Genomic DNA, 21,858 nt, shown 5'->3' on the forward strand with positions numbered 1-21,858 from the left:
TTGTTGAATCACGTTGTTTATTCTCTCTCGTTGATTTGCTGTTTTGCATTGTGTTCCATTGTTTTTATGACTAATACACAGTATTATATGACTGTTGACATAATTCGAAAGGTTAGAGTGCTGTTCTTGTGTCCAGGCTTTAGTTTATTCTCATTAGAAGTGCGCTGTTTTTGTTGTCATGAATCAATACCATGTTGCCCAATTTTCACTCCTATAGCTGCAGTTGATCAAGAAGACCTTACTAACATTCACACCCCTTTTAAAGTGCACTTATAAGGATCACTTACCTAAAAAAACTACCCGAGTGATGGTAAACATGACAGGAGTACACTTCTGGTGTTGTTTCGTACTTTTCTGCCTGCGTGTATTTTTCGCACTGTGTACACTAAGTGAAAAGCTCACAAGGAAAGAGCAGCATCTGAAGTTTGTATTTATTTGCTGTTTTGTCAAAAAGTCTGCAATAAATATAGTCAAGTGCGAGTCTTAGGTTAAGACATTCATTTTTATGGATGCAGAAAAGTTTATGGACCTTTTTTGTCATTTTCAGGAATACATTTAGCAGGAAGAGTTGATAGCCCACCTGTTTGTGCTCACGACAGTCTATTGTGGGCATGAGTGCCGGCAGGATTTTGTCTTATGGTGTGCAATCCAGTGTAACATAGCGGCCGAGCAAGCGGGAGAGCGCTGGTGTAGCCTGGGTGAGGCCAAGTGTTGGTGTGTCTTTAGGGGGGGAGGGGTGCAAGTGCCTCATTTAGAAGCCCTTGCCAATGCCCACGATTGCGAGAATAGTCTACGGTGCCTCACTATACACTATGTAGAACATCTCGTACATCTTACTACATTTGAACAAACACTGGGATTGAGGCTGAGTAATATGCACAATACTGCGTGCAACCTTTCCGATATGCTGTGCATTTCAAAATTTCGCATTGTGTTAGCCAGCGTTATTCAGCATACTTTAGTCCTAACGGGATAGTTGGGCGAGTTGGTGTATAGGCATTTTGAAAGAGGGAGCGAAAAAAATCACAACACAGAAAATTGCAAGGCACAGGACGATGCGCTACTAGCAACTGAAATTTAATCGAAACCACAGAAAGATATAAACACGCAGTATGAAAAAATTGTAAGATTAAATAATCACACATGCAAAGAAAGAGCACGAAAATGAATAAAAAAGCCAAACAAATGTTAAACTTTAGTTGTTAGTAGCGCGCGTCCTGTTGTACGGTAACTGTGGTTTTCTTTTCGCGTTTTGTTTAACTATTAACTTAAGTCCCGGCTGTTTTACAACCTCTATACATATGTGCTGAATTTCTATTCATCCTCATGGCATGTGAAGTCCTAGGATCCAATGTGGAAAGCGACCAGTCACTATATATGTGAAGTTTTTTCATTCAGTGCATGTGATTGCCTAATTCCAAGTTGACGTTGCAGCCATGGTACTTGGATTATTTTCAATGTGGTAAATATGCATAAGCCATAGAGTGAGGAATTAAAGATGCAGAACTTTTGAATTGCAGACGGCACTAGCTGGCATGAAAACATTGAAACATAGCTGTACTAATTATGCATAATAGAAGTACTGGTACATGACAGTCATGTGATTATGCCGACAAGTTCCCAAGCAAACTTCCAGCAATTTAATTATGTTTTCAGATATCTGTGAGTAAAATGTACAGCAATATATGAAGACAACCTTGTCATTTTGTGGGCTTTGCTTAATGCTTTCATAAATCTTGGTAAGTGGACCTACAGTCAACACCACAGGTCTGTTTTGGACTTTTCTGCAGGAAACAACTGCACAATCATGAGTGACATGTTTTCATGCCATATGGCAAACTAACGCAACAAAAACCGTACAACCTGCCTGCCTTTACGGTTGCATATTTCTCAAAAGTGATGCTAACTTTTTGTACTATTTTAGTTGCCTTCATGTGTAGGCTGACACCAAGTTTCTCGGGTATCCCATTTCTTTCGATTGTACTTACATACTGGCACGCTGAAGTGCACATGTCAGTGTGCCTTATGATAAGATTTTACGCCCTACATTTGTGTTGCCTTGCTGCTGTGAATTACGTATAGCGCTCAGGTTCTACTGTATATGTTGTTCCACATGTTCAGTATTGGGAGTAGGTTGTGTGCGCCACGATGGAAATATATATATTCTTACATTGACATGAGACTGCTACTGTTTTGATTCCAATAAAATATTGCAACCACTGCTTCGTGTATCAACTGAAGTATGACTACTTGTCGTGCATGGATATGAAAGAAATGAACTTGCGCACGCAAAACAAGTTGCTGAAACACTGCTCAATAAAACTGCTTGTGATTTACTACCAAACAAGTTGAACAGATGATTCACGCATTATGACACACTGTAGAGGAGAGATAGGCAACAGAACGTTAGGCAGAAATCACAGTGTTCTAACGTATATTGGATGATCTTTTATCAATAGTAGCATAATTGAAGGTGCTTGTTCTATAAATAAAGTTTAACATAATGTGCACGTGGACGAAAGAGCGCACATATGATAGAGGTTTTTCAGTTTTTTGCATGTTTGCTACAGTCCTCGTGTTTCTGTGTCATGAGTGTGAACTCTGAATTGCGAACAAACCAACCTGTCTGATGCTGTGAACATGCTACACCAGTAATTCAAAAGAGCCATTATTTTCTGAATAACCGCTGTTTTATTGAGGAAGACAAGAATGCCTATTTCATAATTCGTAGCACATGCCCCGCCACGGTGACCTAGTGGTTATGGCGCTCGACTACTGACCCGAAGGTCGCGGGATCGAATCCCGGCTGCGTTGGCTGCATTTTCGATAGAGGCGAAAATGTTAGAGGCCCGTGTACTAAGATTTAGGAGCACGTTAAAGAACCCCAGGTGGTAGAAATTTCCGGAGCCCTCCACTGCGGTGTCTCTCATAATCAGATCGTAGTTTTGGGACGTTAAACCCCAGATATTATTACATTATTATTTCGTACTACACCATCTGTGCAAGAGGAGGGCCAAGTGCGCATGGGCGTTCACAAGGGAGAAGTGCAAGCACATAACTTTTTATTTTGCAGGAGACCTGTCACTTGTAAATTTGGGGATGTTGTGCTTGACTTTGGGGCAAGCATTGGATATTCGCTTTAACGTGGTGGCATGATGCTTAACAAAAAGGTTAATGAGTAAGATAGTAGGCAGTCTTCGAGTATGAAAGCAACTAAATACTGAATATGAGTTATAGAGAATCACTGTATGTCGCGCTAAAGCGTGCATTGCGAATAAGCGCTAATTGCGGAAAGAGATGATCGTTCAGCTGCTCAGAGTGCGCTGCTGTCCGCGCGTGCGGCTCGGGACAGTATGCCCGCATTAAATGCACTTAACGTAGGCGCGTTACAATATCCTTGTAAGTCGGGCATCTGCGTGTGTAACTTTCATATCAGAACGCAGGCGCTCTTCGGACCACTCAGACCACGGTGCCGCCTATGGACGCGTGGAGTTCGCGGCTGCAGAAATAACGAAAATTACTCCACAGCATAGGCTCATCGAATGCACATACGTTCGGTCATATGAAGATACCTTTGTCACGCTGGTATTCACGAATTTAGGGCGAGGGAAGCATTGTCGATATATGGAGAAGCACTGAAGAGGGCACACGTTTATCATTTTTCTAAAGGCACGACACGACGAACCGACGAATTCGGAGCCGAAGGTGTTTACGTCGGCCTGCATGACGCCCCACAAATTGTGTAATGACCTTACGCAAGCGCTAGCACACGCCGATGGTACAAGAACAGAAGTTCGGAGTTCCGCCGACGGGTTACCAGCAGCTTCGTACATACATTTGTACATAAATAAGCCCAAAAAAGCACGCAAGCAAGTGGTGACCCTGAGGTGTAATGGTTATAGTGTTTGCTTTAGGTGCGTGTGGTCGTGAGTTCGATTTCTCTGTCGTGAATACTTGCATGCAATATGTCGTGTTCGTGCACAAATGCTTTGATGTCTATTTTCTATTATGTCGTAGTGATGAACAGCAGGGGTAATTGTCCATGAAACGCTAATACCGTGCGTGAAAATATATTTTAGAAATTTTTCGCAACCGCTGTAGGGGCTCGCATAAAAGGAGGTTTTAAAAGCTTTCAAAGTAAGCAGAAAAACTCCCACTGCGCTCCGTTGAAGCCCCCAAAATGAGTTAATTAAAAAACACCAAATTTACCACCTAAACACTCTGTTATTTCCGTCTGATGTTATGCATTCACAAAAAGGGCTCTAGTTGTGTAAGCGTACCTTCTTTAGTCCTGCATGACCGAGAAGTTTCGTTCTTGAATAGTTTTGTCACATGATACAGGTTGTTCATGGTTAGTCCTAATCTTTTCCATTTATCCTCTGCTTGACGTTATCGGCGTGCGGTCACGTAGTTATAGGTTCTGGTATAAAATGTTTGCTTCTGCGATAATAAAGTTAGCTGTGAGAACAGCGCTGGTGCTCGTGTCCCTTCCTCATCTCTGTGTCCTCGTTGTATCGCGCTGAATCCACCCAATATGTTCAACAGAATGCAACTCGCCCACATGTCAGTTCTTCTGCCATCGAATCAGTCCCATTACAAAGGATGTAAATAAAACCTCCTTTTGAAGGCGGTTTTGCACAGTACCTTTAGGGTGCACGTTATGCGTCGAGCCCGAAACTCCCTAAAAACTTTCAAACTTTTTTTTATTTATCTCTGCAAGGAGAAAGGGGGTTACGGGAAAAAGCTGCCTTACTGCAGCTTGACTTCAGTAAGGCACTCAAGCCCTGTGTTACAGCTCAGGGTAAGGCGCAAGCCCTGTGTTACAGCTCGACAGTACACAGCACTAACTATAGGTAGATGACATGCTAACACAAATCATGGCACTTTGCATAAATATGGAAATAAGGGAAAGAGTAATACAATAACCTACATGTAGTAGGTTAAGCCTCTTTTTTTCATAAATGTAACACAACGCAACGCCACGCCATCAGAAAGATACACACAAAATTAATTTAGAAATATTATGGGGCAATGAACAATCGTAACCACGTAATACAAAGAAACGCAATGGCCACATCAAACTCAAACTCTATGGAAACAGGTAATAAACACTTATGTATATTTATAATACACGCATACTCATGCTCTGCTGGAATTACACAGAGGGATCTAGCGAAATGGAATGAGTGAAAAAAGGAGCGAGGACAGATGTTATCCGGGTTTAATCCGTGTGTAGCTAGGTGTTCAAAGGTTCATGAATACGATAGGATACGGATTGCTGCCCATAGTTAGCACGACAAAAAACGTTGCGAACCAGATATGTGTATGTCTTGTGCTATATGGAATTTCACGACTATGCCGATTAAACAAATTCATATGACTAACATTTTCCTTTCACAAGGCAGTTCTGTACATGCAAGTCAGACGGAATGAGTAAATGAACTCAAATAGCATTAGTTTGTATTCGTAAAAATATTTAGACATGCCTTCTTTGGAAGCAAGGTTTCCTACAGCACTAATGGCTCGTTTTTGACATAATTTTACCTTAGTAATACTTTGCTTTGATGTTGTAGCCCAGACTAGGTGGCAGTAATTTATTCTAGAAAGAAAGAGACAGTGCGTTTCACAATGGCGGGCAAGACATGTCGATGTCTATGTAATAGTCGCGTTATTCTGTTTAGCTGTTCGCAAAGGCAGTCGACATTTTTGTTCGAAACTAAATTTTCTGAAAATATAACTCCAAGTTTTTATAGCTCACTTGAAATTTCAATTTGTTCATTGTTTAAATACAACTTGCTTGTCAGATTTGGGGACTTATGCTTTGGGCGAAACATGATCGCGTGCGTTTTTTTAAGTGCGAATGCACTTTATAGACCGTTTTCACGGAGAGGAGGAGCGTAGCCTCGAACCGGTGTATTTTCACCGCTTTCTCTCTCTCCACGTCGGCCGACCGCTGCCGCTGGTGTGTGCGGATTCCCGAATTTTGCACTGCGTGGTGCGTGAGAGGTCAGCGTGTTTCCATTTTTCGACGCTCTGAAACAATTCTACTGCCGCAAATCGAAATGTCGGACGAGAACAGGTCGACAAGCTACCACTGCGCTGTGTTTGGCTGCGGCAACAGCTACGGAAGCCTGAAAGACTGGCAGCCAAGGCATGCGAAGTGCACAATGTTTTTAAATGACTTCGCTTTTCTCAGGTCGCATGCCTTCTTCTCCGACAAATAGTATATTATTATATGTGGTGTCTGCACTTATGGACATTTCTCCAAGTCACCACACCAGCTTGTGATTGTGCTTGGGTGCTGGTACACTTTATCATCTGCACCAAAGAGAACCAATGTCAAGGCTGACGATTAATGCACAAAATGTTTGACCAAGAGTTGTTCTCATGAACCTCTCTGATTTCTATGCTACAGCACATGATTTACAATGCCTGCGGCTAGAAAATGTTCCATCTTAGTGCGTGCAATTTCGAGATTACTGAATGAGCACTTTTCAATCTACATGACAGAAAGGCCCGCATGACATGTGTTCTTTGGCGTAGGTACGCGTTTCTAACGTTTCGTCGAGAGCACTTTCTTTCTCGACTTGTCAATTTTGTGACAATAACTGGGGTAGCGTTATGACAACTGCACTTTTTTTTTTTCGCGCGGCAGCCTGGGTGTCGTGAATAATCGGCCCACGTTTGCTAAAGCCAGGTCGTTACCTGGACACGTGCGCTCGTCGTAATGCTTCTGAAATACTAGCCAGAAAACAAATTGACAATAATGTTACCAAAAACGAGCGCCCTTTCGGCGTATCGCTAGTGGCGACGGCTCGCGCCGAAACGAACTTATGCCATGCCACGCTTCCAGATGTGCAAAGGCTTATTTTTATTTTATCATCGGTGTTGTTTCTACGCCCAATTTTGAGCTCACACGTCGTACTTCTGTTCCTTATCCTGTGCAAGGATCAGAGGCCACAAGCTACGACGGCGACACGAATAAACACAGGCATCGGTGTTTGTGCTCCTGTCATTCCGTGAACATTGTATTGCAACGTGCCAAGCGGAACCAGAATGGTCTGTTAGGGATTAGAGTTATGTTGAACTTGAATAATCACGGCACGGAAACCCGGGAGCCATCTTAAACACTAATGCGCGCACCTAGCGCGCAGCCGGACAATGGCCTACGTATTCGCTCGTCTCCATTTACGTTTCTCCGACTATACTTTGACAGTTGTCCTAAATGTTAACGCTCTTTTATAGCGATTATTCCGAGAACCTCACCCGGCCAGCTATAACAAAACATGCAAAGCAATTACCAATTTATACATGCTGCTTAAGAACTGCATTGGCATTATTCTCATCGTCGGCGCTGCTGCGGGAACGTCTCGTGGGCCGCCGCTGCTTGCTGTTTCAGTCATTTTGAAGCTGACAGCTTAGTGATTATTTATCAGCGCCTTTACACTCGAAAAGTGTTGCCCTGTTTTGCCCGTGTACCGCGAAGAACAGCAATACCTTGTGAACCGAGCGCATACGCTGCATACTCCGCTGCGGAACCCCACACACCGGAAGGGCGGCGAAACGTCGCAGACGATAGACGGCGCTGCGGCGGTGAAGTGCTTTAAAAATGGCAGCCTCCTTGTGAAATTGGTGTATAAGCGACCCTGAATCCGCCGTCCCATAGCAACGGCGCGAGGAAAGGAGAGGAGCGTCTGTAGCAACGGCGCAGCGCCGTCACACCCCACGTGACTGCGCGCGCTCCGCCTCCTCACCGCGGTTTGCGCGGGCGCGCGCCGGCTCCGCACCGCTCTTCTCGGTGGCATTGGGTGCAGTGCTTCGCCGCTCCTTCTCTCGCCGTTCGCTCTCTCTCCTCCCTGCGCCCCACTCTCCCGTCCGCTGGCTGGGCGCCTCTCGAAATGTGTGCTCGAGACGCCGCTGTGAAACGCCAACGGCGACCACAAGGCTGAGATTATGGCCGTCAGGTACAATGACAACACAAACAGGTGCTGATGAATGTGTAAATAAATGGTTACGGTACAAATCCTCGTCTCGTCATTAATTTACGCCATTAAAATTACTGCGCCGTGTACTCTCGGCGCAAGAAATGCATTCGCATTTCCTCACGATTCCCTTCGGGGAGGTGGGGGCATTTTTTAGCATTAATTCTTAAATAGTCGCTATAACACCCAATTTTGATGTCCCGGAGCACAGTGTTTGCACAGTTTATGAGTGTGTCCGAATTCGTGCGCCTAAAAAAGTGCAGTGCCATTTGCATATGCATCCATTTGATATTTTCGGCCGTCAAAAAAAAAGATCATTCATTTAAACAATGAAAAGAAGCGGCTCTAGATTGCTCCCTTGTGGTGCACCATGTGGAATAGGTTTTATTTTTGAGTTGGAACGGTTATGGCTAACGTACTGAGTCCGATGCTGGAGATAAGAAGACAAGAACTTGTTTGCGGGACCGCGTATTCCGTGTTGTTCAAGCTTAGCTAAAAGTGTGATATTGTCACGTGGTCGTGACGTCGACGAAGACAACAGTCAGTACGTCCGAGATGAAACTGTTTATTTGGCCGAACTTGTGGCCGAGAAACTGAGAACTAGAACTACAGCAATACACGCTGTACAATGATAGCGGCGAACAGGGCGTCGTCCGTCGATCAACTGACAAGCAGTCAAGCGCGTCGGCTTTTATACAGGCGCCATCGAACTTTCCAGCGATATCGCTGTTGGCGGCGTTATCTCTCGACAAAGCTGGAACATTGTCGTGCGGCGCGCAATCTTACGGATTGTTCCAAAACAATCGTGAAGCTTCCTACACATCACGGCGATGCCTGCGCAGCGCGTTGCCCACAGTCCTTGTGGGTGAAGCTTCAACTCATGAAATATAAGACTCGCGGCAATGCCCCCCTCTGAAAAAGCATCGTCCCGATGCTTAAAAACAGAACATGAATACATGCAATACTAAAGAAAACTAATAAAGAAAGCAAACATTAGAGTCCTCAGGTGCGTTAACGAGCATAGTACGGTTTAAGGCGCACCACATGCACGACCTCGGGTCGAGCTCGGCGCCTCTGAGAGTTCGTGATGCCGTCGGGGACAACCTCGTAGTCGAGTGCGCCGAGACGTCGAAGTACCCTGTACGGTCCGAAGTATCGTCGAAGAAGCTTCTCGCTCAGTCCGCGTCGTCGTATTGGCGTCCAGACCCAGACACGGTCGCCGGGCTGGTACTCGACGAAGCGTCGTCGAAGATTGTAGCGACGGCTGTCGGTGTGCTGCTGGGTCTTGATGCGCAAGCGGGCCAGCTGTCGAGCTTCTTCGGCACGTTGTAAGTAAGCGGCGGCGTCGACATTTTCTTCGTCGGTGACGTTGGGTAGCATGGCGTCGAGCGTAGTTGCCGGGCTCCTTCCGTAGACCAACTTGTACGGCGTCATCTGCGTCGTTTCTTGGACGGCCGTATTGTAAGCGAAGGTCACGTACGGAAGGACGGCGTCCCACGTCTTGTGCTCAACGTCGACGTACATGGCGAGCATGTCGGCGATGGTCTTATTTAGACGCTCGGTGAGGCCATTGGTCTGCGGGTGGTAGGCGGTGGTGCGGCGGTGGCTCGTCTCGCTGTACTTGAAAATCGCCTGAGTTAGGTCCGCAGTAAAGGCGGTACCTCTGTCTGTGATAAGGACCTCTGGGGCGCCATGACGCAAAACGATGTTCTCCACGAAGAACTTGGCTACCTCGGCGGCACTGCCTTTGGGCAAGGCCTTCGTCTCCGCGATGAACAGTATCGAATGCTTTCGTGAGAGATAAAGTACACCTAAGACCTGTTCCTTCGCATAAAGCGCAGTACTTTGTGGGGTTGCACACGCAATCCATTGTCTTCAACGCGGCGGCACCTCGGCTTCGCGCTACGTTTGCACGCGCAGTGGCGAGGGCGGTTGCGTGGGAGAGAGCCTTGTGCCGCTCCCGCAGCCCTTTGCTATTCTAGGGACCGTACCTTCGCGCCCTGCTCCCTGGCCGAAGTCGAGATGCCCCGTTTTCTCTCCTTGCCCTTTTCTGGAGAGACTCCTCTCCAGACCCCAGGAACGCGTGCCGCTTTCTTGGGGACCGCCTCGTCTTTCGACTCGAGCAGCGGTGACGACCACAGCTGGATCGAGTCGGGAGCCACCCAGACGCCATCACCCCCTGCGCAACGCCCGGTCTATTGTGAGGTAACTTACTACCTCAGGGCCGGACTGCGAAGCCACGAGAGGTGAGTCGAGCCTTATCGCTCTAAATCTCGTGTGCTTCCCATTTTGTTGTTGTTTTCACGTCACAGGCGGAGAGTACGGGGGGGCTGGGGGGCTTTGGCCCCCCGCCCCCCCGGACTGCCTCATTGCGGGGCAGAGCCCCCCCTGGCGCCGGCCCAGGGTATTTTTTAAGAGCTTGGCTTAGGTCCCCGGGTCGTCCTGTCTGGCAGCTATTTCACAGGAGGCTGTTTATGCCCGCTTCTTTTTCATTTCAGCCATTTAAAGTTCGGCACATGGGCCAGTGACAAGTCAAATATTCAATGACACAATGCCCCTCAAACAGATATTTACGTGCAGAATATGTTGTGCTGATGAACACCTGAAGCAACGACTTAAGCTATGACAAAATAAAAATTTCACCGGCGATTACGATACTGCCTAATTCGCTGAGCGCAGCCTCGTGTTCGGGCAACGCCAGCTGTGTTTGAAGTTTTGACTATCCGCAGTTGTAGCAATGTAACATTCGTTACATAGTATTGCCACAGAAACTGCCAATGCTCGAGTGCTATGCACACTATATACTGTGCATTGCAGCTGTCGCAAACCAAGTGCAACGCCTACAGCCCCGTTACGACAAGCGAAGCCAGCCGCAGTGCACGTTCCAGCCCTGCATGCGCACGAGCGACAGAGGAAGAAAGCGAGGTTAGAGGCCAGTATCTCGTGATATCGACAGACTCCGCGTTCGCTCTCTTTCGTCCTCGTTCGCGCTATTGGTTACGCCGCCGACGCCAACGGCGATGCCGCTCAACGCAGGAAAGGACGCCTAAGAGCTGCGCTCTAATTGTCTTGAACCCTGTAGTGAATGGTTTTGAGAACACAAAAATGATACTGACAATACAAAGCAATCCCAACACAGTCAGTCAGTGAACGCTTTCGCACAAACTTACTCGCCAATAAAAAAACGGGTAATTTTTTGGTCGCCTACATATTGGTACCCTTCGACATGACTGCTTTAAAAGTGCCGAGAAAAGATTGTACGCAGTTTTGATTTATCAGTAAAGGGTTCTACTAGAAGTTCGGCCACCAATGAGCAACTCCATTACGCGTCCAGATTCATAACCGCAGCTGCGCACAAGGTGTAGTGGTAGCAAATGGTGTTTGCTACCATCTCAGAATTACTTTCGGCCATATTGAATTGAACTCACTGGCATATAATTAAAGCTTCCCATGATAGCATTAGCCTACCCTCTCCTGTGTGGCGCATGTTTTAACAAAGTAAAGCCTAACCCCACGCATTGCGTGAATCGATTTTACGCGACGCAGTCAACGAGTGAACGAAAAAGGTCTCCTACGCGACCTTTTTCGCTTCGAGCCAAGAGTTACGAGGTGGATCGATGTCGTTGTGTAAACAGAAAAATAAATCTAGGGTCTCCCACTGACATATCTTCATTATGATATCGCGGGCACCTAAGAGACCATAGGTACAATAAATTCTTTAATTTGGAAGTTGGACTCCTCTCTCCCTCTCTCTCTCTCTTCATATATATATATATATATATATATATATATATATATATATATATATATATATATATATATATATATATATATATAAGGAGAGTGAGAGAGAAATGTGGAAGAGCAAGTCGGGCCCCCGCCCCCTCCGGTAAAATGAAAACTCTCCGCCTATGTTTCACGTCGTCGTGCGGAACTTCTCCGCCGCTTCGTTTTATCTGTATTTTTGTTGCTTTGGTGGTGCTTTTGGCACAATAAACTGTGTCAGGCAAAGAACTTCTCTCTGTTGCCACTGGCCTGAAACCCGCCGCGGTCGCAACTTACGCGAACCGCGGGATAGGGGGTCACAGCTCTTACTGTTAGGGCTGCTGCGTAGCACTAGTAGCGAGTAACTACACTCCTCTAGTGCTCGGTGTGATCCAAAGACGGGACAGATTCGCACGCGCGGATCCGTTCGTTACAAAGTAACCCCTATAACTTATAAACTCCTTTTGCGTCAATAAAGCCGTTTTAAGTTGATCTGCCTTTGAGAAAACCATATTGTGCTGTCGAGATGAGCGAGTGTTTGTCTAAGAAACTGCACAATTGCTTGTGCATGATTTTTTCCAAGCCCTTCGAAAAGACAGGTAAAATGGAAATAGGTCTAAAATTGTTAGGGTCGTCTTTGTTTCATCCTTTGTGGATAGCGACCACCTTTGCAATTTGCATTCCCCTTGCAAAGCAGCTCTGTTCTAAGCATAAGTTATAAATTTCACCTTAAGTTGGCGCCAGTGTACCACAACGAATTTAATTGCCTAACTTGCACATCATCAGCATCACGTGACTTGGAATTCCTTAGGCTCTGGAACACATTTTTAACACCATTTTCAGTTGTCGGAAAAACACGATGCTGGCGGGAATGTTTGCTGTGTTATGAATCGAGGGAATACTTGTTGTTTTACAACTTTTAGGCTGTCCAAAAGCTATAAAATGATCATTTAGAACATTTGAAAGATCCGTCCCGCGGACAATGCGGTCGTTCACAAGCCTGCTGTCAACGTTAGCTACATCGGTCTGCCTTAGAAGGTTGTTCAGCCGTTTCTACAACAAAGTAGAATTGTTCATCACATCGTTAAAATAGGCTTGATAATACTCTTCTTTCGCGGTTTTTAGTTGGATATTGAGCTTATTTCTAAACACCTTGAAAGCCTTGCCGATATCTCTAGTTTTCACGAATTCCCAGTACATGGGGTTTTTCAGATTTATCTGCTTGTGAAGGTAGGCGTTTATCCAAGGCTTTCGAAATTTGTTAGATTTTGGGATTATGATCTCGGGAAATGATTTTTTATAGATAGCTTTAAAATCTAAAATAAATGCTTGATACATGCTATCTGCGTCAGTACATTCTAGAACGTGACTCCAGTCTTGATTCTGAACATTCATTCCAAAGGCTTGTAGCGAACAATCTGTAATATTTTGCATGCGCACAGGACTGCTACGCCCACGCTTTACTTTTTTTTTTCCACTGAGATAAGAGCAAAGGTAGGAAGATGGTCACTAATATCTCACAGAAGTGTTGCACTTGACACAGCTTCACAGTGAGCATTAGTAATAAAAACATCAAGTAGACTCTGTTATATCAGTGACACGGGTTGGCTCATTAATAACACTAATAAAACCACCAGATGTCAGGATTGACTGAAGATCACTGCTAATAGTGGGAACGGACAACATGTCTATGTTCAGGTCACCACCGAGAAAGAATACATATTTATTTTGGGACACAAATTCTAACATTTCCTCAAAAAAATCAAGGAAAAATTCACACCGAGCGTTCGGAGACCGGTAGACCACATATATATATTCTTGGGGCCGTTTTGTACAGTTAATATTTCGTAATTATCATTTGAAACAGCGAATTCTTCTAGAACTTGCACTTCGTGAGAGCGTATAACCACAGTAACACGCCACCACCCCGCCGTTGCGGACGGTTGAGTACGAAGGTTTGATAACCAGTACACGTAAATGGAACGCTTTGTCGCGTGTACCAGGTTTCCGAGATCATTATGGTGTCAAAGTGAGCACCAGCAGAATCAGTGAGGATATCTTTACCATCATGTTTATTTTTCAATGATCGTGCATTCTGATGAAGGTAGGCTAAGCAGTTTTTATTTGGTAGTGTTCTTAGGTTTTCTGGTGCAACAGCCATGTCGGCTCAAAAAGAAAATAAGTTTTAAGCATACGATTGCAAAATAGCGCACTGAAAAGTATATCACGGCCCTTCACTATTATTTGTCACGAGCTGTACGTCATCGGGACTAAAGAGCCGGAGCACGGGGGAGTTAGCGTCTCGACGGGCGAAAGCTTTCCCGTCCTTAGTTCATACGTGCTTCCACCCTAGTTGCCTTCTTTCGCTGACGCAGCACCAAGTACCTGCTTGTTTTTTGTTTTGTTTTTTTCAGCTGAGATGCTCGTTCGTGGCACCCGCTTTCTTATGCCCCAGCGCAGCTGTCGTGATCCGCATTTTCTTCGCTTTCGTAAGGAGAGCATTTCGCTTTTCTCGTCTCGCAAACCATACGACGGTGTCTTTTTTTTTTCATTTTCTTTTGCGGTTGGCACTTGATGACAAATGTCAATGTCACTTTCGGTCACATGCTCACCAATAAACTCAGCCAACTTCGTCATCAAGTGGCTCACCGTCTGCTGGGACGCCCTTAATTTCAATGCTGTTTGTTCGAGAATAGCGCTCGAGTTCCTCGATTCTCTGGGTTAGCCTGCGGTTTTCCTTTTGCAGATCTTGATGACTAGTCTTAAGTGACTTAGTTTCTTTCATTAGTTCCTTGAACTCCTTGTGACATTCAACAACTGTATCACAGGTATCACTACAGCACTGAACGCTTTTCTTAAGCGCTTTGAATTTATCGAGAACCTCCTTCCTGAAGTTTATCAGGTCTCACCGTGAACTGTCGTGGTCCTCTATATCCTCACGTTTCCCTTTCGCGGGTGGCATTTTTAAACAAAGCAGCCGAACATAGGGTCGAAGAACGGGCAACTAGTAACACGCATACGCATACAAAAAAAAATCATTCTCTGGTACAATAGCTGTGTTCGGCAGCAGTGCGAAACAAAAAACATGGCTGATCCCCCTTTCATAGGAATCGGTATAACACGAAAGTGAAACATGTCTTCACAGAGGTAGTTGAGCCTTTATTGTGCATTGTTTCGCCACAAGGGCGAATGAATGAATGCTATAGCAACAAACCGTAATGTCACGCGAATAATGGCAAGCAGCCGGAAACTCGCAGCGCTCTATAAAGCAGAAAGACGCACGAAAACAACACATACAGAAAGAGCGGGAACTAACAAACGTTAGAATTGTTACTTCTTTGCGTGTGAGCAGCGCGCTCTTTTCGGAAACGCAGCCGTTGCAGCGAGCGAATGACCTTCGTTCTCTCTGAATCGTGAACGGAAACATGCGGTGAAAGGACAAGACGTTACAAGCCGCCCCCATCATGATGTAAGCGCGCGCACACGAGAAACGCCCCCTGTAGAAGCGCGCTCGCATCGCGACGCGCGGGGCGCCGACCTTTTAAGCGCACCCTGCGCGCTCTTCGCGCCATCTCGCTAGTAATAACAAGAACATGCTGCAGCCACCGAGCTCCGAGTACCGCGAACGGTAAATGGTGTATATAAATAGCTCGCCGTTAGTAAGTCTAACAACGTGAGCTCTATGGTCGAGTGGTTTCGCGCCGCGCGCTGTAGAGCGAGGTCGCATATTCGATTCCCAACAACGCAACTTTTCCTTTTAGTTTTTATTTCTTTACCATCTGTTCGTGTATATTTTACAACGTCATATCTGTGACGGAAATACGTCAGTGGAGCCGTGGTGGACCCCGGCATAAAACACTCTCGTGTTAAAAAAAAAAAAAGAGGCTCAAACCTGTTTGCAGTGCAGGCGTTCAAATGACATACCTTGTAGTCGACCTTGAACTCGTTCTCGACGTAACTGAGACGCTTGAGTTCGAGGCTGAGCTCGAACGCGGTAAGGATGGGGTCCACGCTCGACAGGCAGATGAGCGAGGGCGACGAGAGGGCGCGAAAGGCATTGATGCGAGAGCGTGAGTGGCGCAGACAGTCGCGGCGCACAGCCTCGGCGCACTCGTCGCAGCCACAGCGCACATCGTGCGGCATGGGAATCGTTGCTCCGCGGTCCAGCAGCAGCTTGAGGATCTCGTAGTTGTTGCGGTGGGCAGCGAGGATCAGCGGCGTGATCTCCGGGTTGAAAGTGGACGTGGCCGAGTTGACCTTCTCCCAGTTCTGCGTCATTCATCACGGCCTGCTCAGTTGGACCGAAAGAATACGCACGTGCACTGATTGCGGCACAAGGCGTCACGCAAAACATGCCTGGGTATGCAGCTTTGGTGGCAGTACGTTACGCAGCGTCCTCGTCCCGAATGCTAACGGGAGGAACAAGGCGCCAGCGAGACGAACACAACAAGAGACACCGGCGAACGCCTACTCACAAGAGGTTTTTATTAGGGGTGTGCGAATATCAAATTTTTCGAATACGAATCGAATACGAATATCCACCTTCGAATATCGAATCGAATATCGAATACCAACGGAAAAATGCCTCCACAGTAACAATATTTTATTTAACATGTAGCTATTTGAAAAAAAAAAAGAAAACATTGACAGCCTGACTGGCAACACAACATACACTGCTATCTCCCGAACACAATGTCCAGGCTAGCACAGTGCACATCACAACACAAGCAAATATCACGGAACGATGAAAGTAATGACTAGATGTTATCATGAAGAAATATGAGTTGCTCCACATGATCAGGCAGAAGGCGCTCCCTTCTAACAGAGACAACCCGCACCCCACCCCCCACCCCCCTGCCACTGAAAAGACACGCTCGCTTGGAACAGAAGTGGCTGGTATAGGGAGGTACATGGGGCAAAGCTATGCCAGACTGGGGTATCTGAAGGTGCCTACAGTCCGCCACCAGTCACATGGGTCACTGTCTTTCTTCAGAAGTGGTCCCGCATAGCGAACGAGTGGTAGTGCGGCACGTTACGGCCGCATAATATTGAAAATGTATGGTTACATGATCGCCAACAGCGCTGCACGTCGGAGATGCACCAGCAATAAATCATTGGTATTGGGGCGCTCGTCGCAGGCCGATATCGTGCCTCCGTGTACTTACGATGTATATCGCTCCTCTCGGCAGGCAACGTTTTTAGCTATACGAACGCAGCAGAAATGTGGAAGACGAGTTATTTTATGCACGATAATCGAATCGCATATTCGAATTTTTCGAATAATCGTAGTTATCGATTATTCGAAACTTTTCGAATACACGATTTTCGAATCGAATACGAATATTTCGAATGTAATATTCGACGAATATTCGAAACTTTCCAATATTCACACACCCCTAGTTTTTATTCGATGAAAACGGGTATACATATAGGCTAAACCAGCGCTAATCACATGGTGTACATAAAAGCAATCAAAGTTGTACCTGATGACATATCCTGAACAAAAATGGATATGTGATGTATGACACGTGGTGTATATAGCCAAAGTAGCATGAAAATGAAAAATAAATATTGTAAACAGAACAGCAACAAATTATATAAACAGTTAACCCAGTACAAACCATTAAAAGAACATTCTTAGCCATTGAGTCCTGCATAGAAAGCAAAGGCGATGTGTCCTTTCAGAATGCGGTAGGTATGTCAATTGAAAGCATTTTTAGCTTACTGCAGTTCACTCTCAGTGCCACGTTATTTTAATTCTAGGATCAAGTATACATTGAAAGAAAGGGCATATCTATAGGGTCATGTGTAGCCCCAGTTGAAAGCATTCTTAGCTTACTGCCATTTTATCAGGCCCCAGAAAGTCTCAAGTTCTAGCGATCGCCGCAGAGGGCGAAAAAATCGACCGCGGCGAGTTCCTTCGATATGCGCGCAGAGTGGAGCTACTGACTCCCCTTTTAGCGGTCGGCTATCTTAGTTTGCAGTTTCCCTGCTAGGGGCGCTGAACCATCCAAATTTTAATAAATTGTTTTGCGCAAGCCAATGAATTATTCAAACATGTTATTTTGCTTTGGACAACTAGAGAGTGAATTACATTTAGACCTAATTTGTATAGCTGCTTTTTAATTGAAGTGTCAACGTTTTAAGACTTCAATGATGACTAACTGGACCAAAATCCAATTTCTATCCATCTTTTCTGTGGCCGTTGGCATTCAAATTTTTCGGCGGCAACGTAAATGCGGTAGCACCTTTCGCTTCAGTTCGCAGACGCCCTTTTATCTTTACAGCAATAGTAGCTGACTCAGTTTACCGGCGAATTTAGGAATGCCGCAGCGATCGAGATCGAGGGGTACGTTTGACGCTTTCATGGAGTCGATCTGTCGATTCCACACCGTAAACAGGTAAACCGGAGCGTCAGTTATGCTCTTGTTCAATGGTCCGTCGTCGTTTCTTTGACATAGTTTTTACATCAACTAATATATTGCTATAATGGCGAATACATAAACCACATATTGTTCAGTGTCAGCTTTGCATTGCCGTGTAATTTGCACACGCGACACGTCTGGTTTGTAATTTCGGTGTACTGTACGTAAAGGGATTGCGCGTGATTTGCAATAGGACGCCTAGGCAATTTGAAGTGGCTATGCGTGCAGCGTTTCTTTGAATAATCGAGCGCAAGTTTTTTAAAATAGATTTTATATCCGCGAGGGGCGTGAACAGCGTTGATTATTGAACGTAATGGTAATCGCATTACGTGAAAGAGAACTTTTAAGTGTTTTGGGGTTCTCCATGAATGATTAGGTTGTGTTAAACATGTAGATTATTATCAGCAGTGCTTAAAGTTAAGGGGGCTTAATGCGGTGTCTGGGGGTCTCATACCCCTCCACCGATACTGAGATCTGAGACACGTCTCGCCAGAATGTAGGGGTGTTGGGACAGTCAATATTGTTCAGAAACTCTTATCATTTTGCTTTGTTTCACGATTACTATAAAATCTAAATTTTGTAACGAATTTTGCCTGATGAGTATTTTGTACCTTCAACCCTGTAACGGCAATGGTTTCGCGAATAATATTTCATATGTTACAAGTGTCGATGCATCGTTTCGCCGCTTCCATAGATGGTAAGTTTCATTGTTTACTTGATTGAAAGTGTGTATTTCATCTGATGTGTTTTTTCTAAAGCGGATATAGAATTAATGTAATGATGTGTACTTTCAGAACACCAAGATTTCCCCGACTTCTCTCAAGAGCCACGGCCGCTGCATAAATAGCGGCCGTGCCGGAGCTGTCAGCATCAAGGCGTGAGACCAGTAAGTGGGAGCTTTCCAAAAATGAAGTGCAATGCCATTGCAATGCCATTGCTCCTTCTTAAAATTGTATAGTGATATACAGCATTCTTTTCCAGTGCCCCTCAATATCTCCACCAATACAAGAGCCAGCATCTTATGGGGGCACAGGAACCATTGCCAACAGCACCGACTACACAGAGTAGGTATTCTTTCTCCTATTAAAGCAAGAATAATGCAAGATTACATAATAATTCCAGTAAGTGTGTCTTCATTCTACAAAACAAAAAGGAAATATTCCCACATGCGTCCCCAGTATATAAATATTGGCACTACAACTGGTTAATGATACAGCTCATTACATTAAATAGATGCTTTCATTAAATAAATGCACTTTTTGTTTTAACGTTTTACTATCTGCCAGTGGGTGTGTGCCTACTTTTGGCCAGTCATACACGTGGCTGTGTGACAAAAAATACATTTTGCCTGTGTTTGCTTTGTTGTCATAACATGCAAAAATACCAAATTAGCCTTTTACACTAGTCTGACCTGGTATTTCAAGTTGGGCATAGCTTGCAAATTTTGTAAAGGATGCACACAAAATTCCAGGTAATAATACGATGCATTCAAATACAAATGTACGTGTTTCTAGTGTACCGAACTTAGCAAACCATTTAACCAAAGTGTAAGTTTTAAAGCCTCTTGCTTAGACTTAACATTAGTGATGTGGCCTTTTGATTTTCCAGGAACCCCAAGAGCCAGGACCAGGACCTGGAAGGTGCTCACTCCACGTTCTATGAAGAGGCTTCAGCGCTACTCTGACGAGAACTCCTACCTACATCAAATTGTTGCAAGACTTAAAAAGCCCAAGAGACCAATTGCATCTCATGCGCAGCTTCTTCTTGAAGCAGGCAGGCACCTAAGGAGGGACTTTTTGGAAATTCTAAGAATGCAAATGCATCTGCAACCACTGAAAAAACATGGGAGACGATGGCCGATGCAACTTACACAGTTTGCCCTCAGTCTTTACTTTACAAGCCCTGAGGCATATAAATATCTATCAAAGGTACTAAGAAGGGGTGTGTGAATAGTGAAATTTAACCTGGAATCGAATTCTAATCGAATAGTGCCGAATGGTGGCCGAAAATATCGAATATCGAATAGTATCGAAGCGTGCACCACCAGTCACGGCAAGACAAAAAAAAAAATCAAGCAAGCTACGGCGTGCTGACAGCTTACGCGCTTGTTCGGGAGTCTTTTCTTTTTCTAGCTTTTATGGGCGCGCAACCATGTTGATCGAAGACCCACCATTCTAGTCAGCAGCGCCACTTTTAACTTCCTAAAGAGTAAGAAGGGTGGTACAGTAGACAGCTTTTTTTTCTTATGGCCGTACAATACGGCTCATCTGACAATGGTCACGTTATTGTGCTCCATCGCCATGGGTGCTCTGAGCCAAAAATCTTCGGGCGCCCGTTCACAGCTGCGTTTTGATTGTACGCCGAAATGATGGGAGTTTCTGAACGAGTGGTCAGTGTGGCAGGGACGACTGCGCAATGTGAACAAAGTTTCACATCTGAAACCAATGATTAAGGGTTTCGCAGGCCAATGTCGATATGTTTTACGGCCCTTGCGGCATATCCGACCGAACTATGCAAGAAGTGCGGAAGCGAAGTTGAGAAGGGCTTGCCACGTTTCTTGTCTTTCTTTTTTTTTACGTGCTGAAATAACATAATCTCCTCTAAAGTAAACAGGCGCTCATTTTCGAACCAGGAAATTGGTGAAAGTTTGAACGAAAGGCCTATTGTAATGACGTTAGCGTTAGTTTTAGCCACCCCACCTTCACCAAGTTGCACCATTGGCCTTTGTCGCGTTTTAGATATTCGTACTGTCGAATTATTCGGTTAGGTAGTATTCGACTCGAATTCGAAACTGGAATATTCGCACACCCCTAGTACTAAGCCTTCCCACAGTAAAGTCCTGAAGGACTTGGTTGTCGGCCGTAAATATAAAGACAGGAGTTCTGCCTCAGATTCTCGAGTTATTCAAAGAAAAGAAAAAAATGGGAAACTCAAGACAGAGCTTGCTGCCTGATTTTTGACAAGATTTTTTAAAAAGAAATCTGCAGTATGACCCCTAAAAAAGACATCACACATGGATATGTTGATAATGCCGGAGAAAGAACAAATGGCACAGCGAGCACTGCAGCACTTGTGTTGGTCTCTGGGATAGCGAAGAAATGAATACAGCCACTAGCCTTTTTGACAGGAGAGGGGACAGTTCGTACAGGGCCCTTTTTAATGTAGTTGAAAAAGCTAATCATTGAGCTAAAGGCATGCGGCCTCTTCGTCAAAGCATTGGTTTGTGACCAGGGTAGCAGCAATTGCGTTATTGCAAGGACACTGGGTGTGAGCCCTGACAGGCTTTTCTTTATAACTGATAAAGAGATTTCCTTCATTTTTGACGTCCCCCACCTGTTTAAATGTATGAGGAATAATCTGAGGAAGCATGATATTTCTATTGGTTGCTATTTCTATAAGGTTGCTTCCTGGGGGCGTGTTACGACTGTATGTATCAGCACATCACCTGAAACTAAAATACCTATCTAAAGTCACTGAGGGCACATCTATGAAAGTGCATTTGGTAATGTGAAAGTAAAGTGGGCCTCTCAGGCGCTCGGCAACAGTGTCTATCTAGCAATGGAAGCATTCATAGCATTTAATGTTCTACCACCAGAAGCCACAAGCACGGCTGAGTTTGTTGAGAAAATAGATCAGTTGTTTGATTCATTGAACAGTTGTTGTGTAAAGATAACTGAGAGAAAAAC

General features: G+C 45.1%; 1 protein-coding gene across 1 annotated transcript in view; it reads right to left on the minus strand.

The window, feature by feature from the left end:
• The window catches only part of LOC119382366 (transient-receptor-potential-like protein), a 604,781-nt gene that overhangs the window by 406,340 nt on the left and 176,583 nt on the right, over window positions 1-21,858 (minus strand). Inside the window, exon 4 of the mRNA XM_049412186.1 lies at window positions 15,672-16,016. Coding sequence (XP_049268143.1) covers window positions 15,672-16,016 — 345 coding nt within the window. The remainder of the gene's footprint in view (window positions 1-15,671; window positions 16,017-21,858) is intronic.

The sequence above is a fragment of the Rhipicephalus sanguineus genome, chromosome 2, assembly GCF_013339695.2.
Source record: "Rhipicephalus sanguineus isolate Rsan-2018 chromosome 2, BIME_Rsan_1.4, whole genome shotgun sequence".
Classification (NCBI taxonomy): Eukaryota; Metazoa; Arthropoda; class Arachnida; order Ixodida; family Ixodidae; genus Rhipicephalus; species Rhipicephalus sanguineus.